At 40.0% G+C, this 9118-nt stretch overlaps 1 protein-coding gene across 2 annotated transcripts in view; it reads right to left on the bottom strand.

The window, feature by feature from the left end:
• Positions 1 to 66: 66 nt before the first annotated feature.
• LOC307023920 (testicular acid phosphatase homolog) overlaps positions 67 to 9118 on the bottom strand; it is a 9164-nt gene continuing 112 nt past the window's right edge. The window contains exons 1-12 of one of the 2 annotated variants that reach the window (XM_079657604.1): positions 9100 to 9118; positions 8686 to 8801; positions 7038 to 7133; positions 6107 to 6193; positions 4916 to 5071; positions 4550 to 4648; positions 3019 to 3114; positions 2422 to 2554; positions 2062 to 2144; positions 1850 to 1956; positions 730 to 911; positions 67 to 209 (exon numbers count right to left, since the gene is read on the bottom strand). The exon at positions 9100 to 9118 is cut by the window's right edge and continues 111 nt beyond it. In XM_079657604.1, the coding sequence (XP_079513730.1) occupies positions 100 to 209; positions 730 to 911; positions 1850 to 1956; positions 2062 to 2144; positions 2422 to 2554; positions 3019 to 3114; positions 4550 to 4648; positions 4916 to 5071; positions 6107 to 6193; positions 7038 to 7133; positions 8686 to 8775 (1239 nt within the window). In that variant the 5' untranslated portion in view covers positions 8776 to 8801; positions 9100 to 9118 and the 3' untranslated portion in view covers positions 67 to 99. Of the gene's footprint in view, positions 210 to 261; positions 912 to 1849; positions 1957 to 2061; positions 2145 to 2421; positions 2555 to 3018; positions 3115 to 4549; positions 4649 to 4915; positions 5072 to 6106; positions 6194 to 7037; positions 7134 to 8685; positions 8802 to 9099 lie in introns of those variants that run through there. The other variant, XM_079657603.1, reaches the window with a different exon arrangement.

Below are 9118 nucleotides of genomic sequence, written 5' to 3'. Positions count from 1 at the left end.
GGTCACGAGCCCCTGCACAGGATCAGAGACTAACAAGGCACATTATTGTTAGAGAGGCACCTTTCTGTATTTTTAGGATAAGTGTGACAGTCTTCTGCACTACACCCCCCTGGAGTATTGAGGTCTCCTCCTGCGGACTGCCACCACTATGCTGAACAACAGCGCCACTGCCAGGAGACCCACGGCCACTGCAAGAGCTGTTATGACACCTGTGGGAGACAACGATCTTGTTTAGGTGAATGTGAAAACAATTTTGGAAGATTTCCAGAATCCTTGATATTTTTAAACCAGACAGTCTGTGCTCACAATCCCCCACACTGGTCCCTTAAGTGAATACAAGAATAAACATAATGCAGCGAAGCGTTAACGGTGGCAAAATATGTGTTGAAACGAAACAGAAGTCAGCGCGAGCATGAGAATCAGAATCTAACACAGAAATCCATTATTCGTCCCGCAGAGGGAACATTTACATTCTTACAGCCCAATGAAAATGGAGACAAGAGGCTAATGGGTACACTAACATAATAAATTGAAAAGCAAGCTCACAATATTTACTCAAAATGTATACATATAGAAATAGGAGAGTAGCAGCCAGTTATAAGATTAATAAATGTAGGACATTGCACATACTTATTTCACAACAGGCGTGTTTTAGTCTGAATGTGTGAAGTACAGTAGCAGTAGCAGTATATAACATTAATTGTACAAAAATAAAAACAACTTCTTTACCTGTGCTTGACAATTTTGTCCGAAACCCACACTCAGCGTCCCAGTTCTCTGACACCACGTCCCGGACCACCTCAGTGAAAATGGACAGAGGGCAGGGGTTCAGCCCGTTGCATCCTGGGACAGGGTTGGGGAAGGGGTCGCTCCACGAGTTGTTTCGGTAATACAGCTCCAGAGAATAAGAACTGGGGAATGTTTAGAATTAACCCAATGAGATGACACACACTTGTGCTAGTTGTTATCACTCATTAAATGGTCAATTGATAGGTAATGGGTGTTTTGTTGTAACAAACAATCAAATGACAATTAGTAATGTTATGTATGATTTCCCAATTTGCACAATTAACATTATAAATATAAATAGACAAGATATTTGTGTGCGTGCTTTGTAAACCATCTTTAAACATAGGCTATGGTATATAATCTTGTGTGTGAAACAGTAAAAAAAAGTGATTATCAATTATAGCCCTAATATAAAAACAATTAGCCTTATTAATCATAATTTTACTGTTTGTTACAGTAAAACTATACAGTATAATATCTACAATACACTAACTGCAATTTGAAACTTTTTAAAGCTTCACAATCTCAACATGGCGAAGGCAAATAGCAGCTAACTGTGGCGTGCTAGCTAACAGCGAAAGCATTGCTAACATTCACATTAGTGTTGACTGAGAGGAAACCGGGGCACGTGGTTATGTTTCTGCCACAACATCATGGGTCAGGATGACTTTTCAGAGGTTACTGCCATATGAGCACCGTGCAGAGTTTCCGTTACTAGGTAGCAACAAACAGGATTCACAGGCGCTAACAAGTACTTGCAGCCAGACCGGCGCTAAATGTAGCCCACAGAGAAGCAGATTACAACACACACAGTTATTTGCTTTGATATTGATGCTCCAAATGCCGTTTAAACTTGTAATGATGGTTATTAGCTGTAAAGTGTGAAATGGTTTTTTTGATCATGTTAAATTGCTTACTGCAGTCCTGGGTCGATATTAAACGTTACAAGAGAATTGTCTTATGGTGCTGCTAAACAGTGGGAAGCTAAACCTAGTGTGTTTTGACCATCTGACCTAAAAAGTGTGATTAATTATGCAAAGAGCAGGCGGGACGTCATTACCCATCATACTCCTGGTAGAACTCAAAGAGTTGACAGGTGGCGTAAGGAGGAAGGAGGCCGTTGTACACGCCTAAAGCCGCCTGCAGCATGATGAGTGTAGAGTCATGCTGGAATGACAAACATCAAGGCGGTGAGAAGATGTGAAACAGCAGTTTGCACGAGACATTCAAAATGTGTGTGTGTGTGTGTGTGTGCCCAAACGTTGCACTTACAGCTGAGTACATAATGAATTTGAGAGGACTCCCTTGCTCTACAGCCCTGGAGAAATTCCTCAGGATGGCATTCAGCAGCACCCCTGATAAATTAGCACATCAGTGTCAACAGTGCAAATGACATTTTCCCAGACAGCAGCGCAATCGTTTTGACCTAACAGAGCATCTTGTCTTAGCGCTGTAATCATCTCTCTGCCATTAGCTCATATGTGCTTTTAGGAAGCCCGGCCCACCACTTTACACTGTCTCAGGCATAAACAACGCCTCTTGCCCACAGCAAATTGTTGGGTGCACTGCTGTAATTGTTTCTCTCTCTCAGAAAAGTGCTTTTAATTAATTATATCTTGTGTTAATCCTCACCTCCCGAGAGCCTGGCCTTTTCTTTCCTCTTGTGACTGAGGATGCTGTACATGACCTCAAATGATGCAATTCTCTTCAGGGTGTCCAGAACATCTTGGGTAGCCCAGCGGGGGAGAGTCAAGTTATGGATTCTCTGTGCAAGAAAATAGCATTCATTACCCTGCATCGCGCTAATAATCACATTACACAACGCACGAATCGCAACAAAGGGAGTTTTAAATGGCTGTGTTTCATCGTTCATATTATTCCAGCTATTTTTAGCACCGGTCTGAAGATAACAGATGCTCATTTTGCAAGTGTGAATGAGCTTATTCAACCTGGCCTAGAATCCACCCATCTCATAATGCTTTAATTATGATTTCAATATGTTCTCCTATTCATGTCTTAGTGTATGTATATAAATTATTTCCCCATGCTCCAGCCCCCTCCTCAACTCTCTGCAGGCGTGTTGAAGAAAACAGATCTCTTCTCTTCTCCCTCTTTCTGTTTCCATCTCACTGCTCTGCAGATGGTGTTTGTATCAGTAATTGAAGCATTTGTAAACTGCAGAATACAGCTAGATCAATTGTGTTCCTGTGTGTGGAACATCAAGTATACCTGACAGGTTAGAGTGTCGTGGACCCTCCACATTTTTTTTCCAACCAGTTTGGAGACGGGGTAGCCAGTGTGGTTGGAAAGCCCTTCAACAAAGAACTGCAACGTGCAGAAGAGAGTTACAACATTACATTTAACCAGTGGTGGAAGACATATTCTGATCAATACAATATAGTTATTAGAAATACAATTCATTAGAAGTAGCATTTTTCCAATGAAAATGGCCCAAGGTAAATATTTTAAGATGTGGCATTGTCTTGTATGTCCATTGGGATCATTCTTGTTATCGCAATGTCTCGGGAACACCTTTAGGGAATCTTTTGGAATCTGGAACAAACGTCCACTTGGCTTCAGCAATGAACTGATTATCATTTGGTGGTCAAAGGTCAAAGTCACCTCACAAAGCACCTTTATTTCCATAATTCAAGAATCAATAATGACAATTTTCTGACAAATTTGGACGTTAAGTTCTGCTTTTCTGTCACATGTTTCATAGATTTACCCCATTAAGTAACTTAAATGAAAGTTGGCCCTTAACTATTAATTAATTTTATTATTTTAACATTTCCATCTGATTGACTTCCGTGAAGGCAACATTACAATATTTCCCACTTAAATGTTGTGTACCATAAAATAAAACTCAAGTTGAGTGTAAGCATCTAAAAACTGCAGTTAAGTACATCAGTTATTGTAATCACAGCATTCAACTCATTCGTTATCATAATGTCAAAGAATATAACACATATGTTTGTATATATGGGTAATAATGCTTTGGATTGTTTTTGTAGATGCACTGATAAACTAATATTGCAGACATTAGTTGCTGAATCGGATTGGTTATTATTTCAGTGATGGTTTGTAAATCCAGCCTTTGGTCAGACGGTGCAGTGAAAAATGGCACCATTTTGGTTCATGCATCAAGCTTGCAGGTTATGTGCCTCCAGCAGAGGGTGTACAAATTCAATGCAGGAGGCCCCTTCCTGATCTCAAACAGCACCTTAACAGGCAGCACATGGGACTCTGTTTAATTAAAACCGTTTCATTGTAATTCTTAATCTAATTCAATCCAACCGTTAATTAGCGTCTCTGAGAATGTGAGAGAAATTGCACTGTGCAGCTTTTTCGAGGCACGGGAGTCACCGTGCCTGAGAAAATCATCATGTCTACAGCATAACTAACACATCCACTAGAGGTGCGGGTAGCATTGGCACCAGCTACTGTGAAGTACTGTATGTACGTATCACTTTTTTATACGAATGTGCATTTCACAATGTTTGTTAATTTACAGATCAAGGCAGATAAGCAGAAAAGAAGCAGCTGATGTGAGGAAAAGTATTATTCACAGCAGTTCTGGTTATATAATTCTGATGATGTAAAAAACAACAGGGAAACAAACACGTTTTTCCGTGGTTAACAGGCACATGACTCATAGCAAAGTGATGTTTAACACAAAGTGAGCTGCGAGCACAGCGTCATTGAACAGATTACATTGCAGTGTTTTTCTAAGTCTGTCTTCTTCTGTGGTTTGTCTCACCTGGTTAGCCCTGAGGAACCTCTGGTAAAGCTCGCTCTCAAAAGTCTCCGTCATCAGCGCTCTAAACCTAGGACAGTCTTTGCCCGGAGACCTCAGCAGCTTGAGAAATCGAAAACAACAGCACAACATCAGTGGAAATAATGCACGTTTACTGCAGGTATCGCTAGTCTTCTGGGCACAATTATATGTGCATTTCTCACTGTAAAACAATAGGGAATTTCAGCGCTGCAGGTTCTGAGCTGAGGTGAACACAGAGAGCAACACAGAGCTGCAGAGAGAGAGACTCAAATTAACTTGTACAAGTTTCTATTCGGGTGTGTATGGCTGCCGTGTGAAAGGAAATATTTATGTGGCTCAGCAGCCTACCTTGTCCTGTGCCCTGGGGGTGGTGTGCACTGGAATAGGACGCCACAGTAACTGGGGCATGATGGGAGCCGGGCGCCTGGTCGGGGGGAACATCCCGGCGAGGCAGGCCTGGGCGCTCATCAGAGTGCGGTCGTAGTCAGTGCTCCTCACGTATAACTGTGGCAAACATGAAGGGAACATGATATTAAAATGCATCCATATGGTAGTACATGAGACTGATTCCTATAGTCATGCTTACTTTTTATAGAGTGGGAATGCACTTGGAAACTAAAAAGGATTAAATCTGGAAAGTGAATACTTCGCTTTTTCGTCACGTAAAGATGCAAAAATATATGCACCCAGCAAAGCAGCAGTGTATCATGAGTGAGCTGCACTCCTCCCAAGTCAACTGAGGTATTCCCTTATCATGAAGAGCAGGGGAGTCAGAAGAGATCCAAATGTATGAGAGAGAGATAGGGAGAAAAATATCTGTCTCACTGTGATCTCTTCTGACATCAGCCTTCGCTCGTCTATATCTCTCAAACCTGACACACCATGTCAGGTTTTGCACACAGTAAATCTCGCTGATAAGGTTGGATGTTCCTGTGATGCCCAGGATGGCTTTTTTTCTGCCTCTTTGTCAAATTAAAACAGACATGGCAGCGCCTGGAAAGGTACGGTACAAGTTGACAGAGACTTGGGCGACAAATGGCCAATGACAGGTACTGAGAAGAGATGGTATTTGTGTGGTAATAACGTGTTATTTAGGATAAGGAGAAGATAGCTAGGAGCAATGCTGGGAGAGAGAAAGAGAGGAGGGGTAGAGAAATCAAGGGGGAAAGGAGAGACAGTGAGTGTGAAAAAGGAAAACAAAGCAGAAATCAGACCTTTATAATGGCAGTGTGCTGAGCATGCAGACCAACATGCATGCTGCCAACTGCACATGGAGCCCAGGGGCCAAATTACCCCACATGTTACAGCATATTACAAGGCCACGGCAGTGATATCACCAGTAGGAGCCATACTAATTAGCCTGGTGTATGTTGTAACAGCTCATAAAGACAGTGGCTTAACACATGATTTCACATGTTGGGCCAAGGGCACCCTTGACAACAGCATAAGGTGATACCGAAACACACAGGCTCACAGGGGACATCAGGGACAAAAAGGTATTCACAGACATACACACATACTGTTTACACATACACATACCTCTTTGTTATTGTAGTCATCACTGAGGAAGTTGCTGTAACGCCTCCTTAGAAATCTGCCCAGCTCAAACTGTTGCTGCATGCCCAGCTGAAAGGAACATTGGCAGCGCGGTTAATCTTTGTCGAATCTGACCTTTTTGCTGTATAGATTTGGCAGATTTAAGGTCAGATTCAACTTATTTACATATATTAACACATTTCACCCATTCTACAGGGCCTTCTATAGCCAGAAACGATACGTCTATTCACTGTAAACCAGCTTATTGTCTTAGAGGGAAATGATATCACAGTCGGATGGAATTAAATTAAAAGACTGCACGCTTTATTTCAAGGCTTAAATTCAGCAGAAACTGATCTTACGTTGTGCCGATCATAAATGTCATATACTGTTATTTGTTATACCACATCTAAAGCTAATGCAGCCAGATGGTGAAGAAAGCAGCTTTGGCATTGCACTGTACGTGAATTTGTTGTCAAATACGGTAGTATAGAGGTACAAAATTAGCCTGGTCTACAAATGATTTTATATACAGCACATTTGCATTATCAATTACTTTTACAGGGAAACATTTTTAAAGATATTTATTTTTAACCAGAGCAAACTTAATTCAAACTAACTTTCCTTCATCATTAAAACATTTTTAGCATTTTGTTTTCTGTTGTGTTTTATGGTTTCTGTTTTCTGTAATGTTGAGTTTTCCACTTCAGGGCCACCGTACTTAAGACACCCATGAAACTTAAGGAAAGGCATAGATTTTAGGCAATTTATCTTCACCTAAAAGCTCTTCATTCATGGTTGTTTTGCTTGCTAAATTCTGCTTGCCAAAATTATAATGATGACACACACACACACACACACACACACACACACACACACACACACACACACACACACACACACACACTAACACACACTAACACACGCAGAGTACCTCAGTCAGCTGTCCGAAGCCCTGAGCCCACACTTCCTCTCCATGAGGATCCCTGGGATACGACTCAATGGGAGATCGATCTCCATGTCGAAACACCTTAAAAGTCATAACAGATTATGTCACACAAATTCAGACTCAGACGCCATGCTGCTTTGCCAGACATTACACTGTGTACTTATGGAATAAATACATTATGAGACACGAGTCAGAAATAGAAACCTGTGTTATGGAAGAGTTCAGTCCGGATTTGCTAGAACAGTCATTCTGATGACACAGATAGTGGACCTGCTGCGTTAGTATTATTAACCTGAGGACTCACTTTCTGAGCAGTTACATGACACACAGGTTGGTTACAGTGGCGTATAGACACATCTGAGTCACGCCTGCTAGCACCACAGTGGGATGAACTTTACCAACAATCTGGATGTAAGACGTCAAGGAAAAGCGAACCACAAAGTCAAGTTACGAAGGTTGAGGTTTTCTCTTGGAGACAATTCTTATTTTCCAACACGTTCTTGATGCAAAACACCTTTCGACTAAATACATTTCATTTCATTTGTATTTGTTCCGTTCATGGTATGCACATCTTAATGTATAATTGTTAACATAACATGTCTCTGTAAACACACCATTGACCGAAAAGGAGCAGGGAGAAGAAAATAATCTTATGTTACCTGCACCTTTCTAAGAAAAAATAATAGAAATAGATGGCCTGTCTTTCAAATTTCTTTTTCACAGCCAAACTTATTCACAGTCAAACATAACGATATCGTAGGATACTAAAATAAACTAAAAATATACAGTTAACGGAAAGAAACAAAACAAAAAAAACAACAACACCGAAACGTCACATACAAGGAAAAGTGCAACACCCTCATCTGGAGAAGAAGGTGGAAAGCGGCGCTTAATAATACATGCTGAAATAACCCAAACGAAACTGGACTCCACTGAATTGTAATAAAATAGTTGGACATTAAATCAATGAAAAACTAGCAAACATTACAACTATACAATAAAAAACTGACTAATACAAAAAATAAACAAACTAATGCGACTTTAATCAATAAAATAAAACTACTAGATAGTAAGTTAGCAAGCTTAATAATTGTTTTGCTTTACTTTAGCTAAAATGGTAATTGTATATTACATTGTCAACTGTCAATGTAACATAAACCAGTATACATATTATAATATTATCATAAAATAATATTTTAAACTATGTATGTTGGGTCATGACACTAGTGTGTACTAGTATTAGGTCACATTCTAGGAAGAATATTTGATTTTCACTCAATCCGTCCGTTGTCTTTTATACCATTGAAGTATGGTGTGAAAGAAAGATATGCAAAGAGGTTTATAACGGAGCAGCAGTATCTGGGGGAGATATGCATGACACTGTTGGAGTTTAGGCTCAAAGTAATCCTTTGTCACATGGATGTGTAAATACAGTAATGCCCAGTGAGCAGAAAAAAACGGTGTAATCAGCAACCATGCACAATGTCATATCAGAGTCATGTGATCTAAAGTGGCTTCCAGATTATGTTAAAAGGTTGTAAAAGAGCTTAATGTTAAATTCCAATACTAATGTTCAAATGTTATCAATATAAAACACACACACAGAAAGAAAAAGGGAACAGAGTCGACTTACAGCCACGACAAACTTCAGCACCCGGCACTCAGTTGAGCAGATGAGACAGAAGAGGAAGAGACAGCCCAAACTTTTCTGGAATATGGACATCTTTTTGACTTCTCGATCTCTAACTCCTATTTACAGGAAGGAGAAAAAAAATTCAGACATTTAAATGATAAACTAACATTAAGAGCAGAATATGATAAACACTTTTTTTGCATTGCGTTTAGTCAGGCAAGTGTTGTGCAAAATGTGTTTGTTAAATAAGTCATATCACATTTAAAATATCTATGCATGGTCATTTTTACATTTCAGTCTACAGTAGTATTTATGTCAACTCGATTTAAATATTCAGGCTTTACAGTTGAGTACATATGCAACAAAATGTCAAAACAGATTACGCAGATGATGGAAATGAACACTTAGACTTACCTCAGCAAACTTGTTAACA

The sequence above is a fragment of the Notothenia rossii genome (genome assembly GCF_949606895.1).
Source record: "Notothenia rossii genome assembly, chromosome: 11".
Taxonomy (NCBI): Eukaryota; Metazoa; Chordata; class Actinopteri; order Perciformes; family Nototheniidae; genus Notothenia; species Notothenia rossii.
Note: the sequence above shows the minus strand (reverse complement) of the source record. Positions and strands in the feature narration are given on the sequence as shown.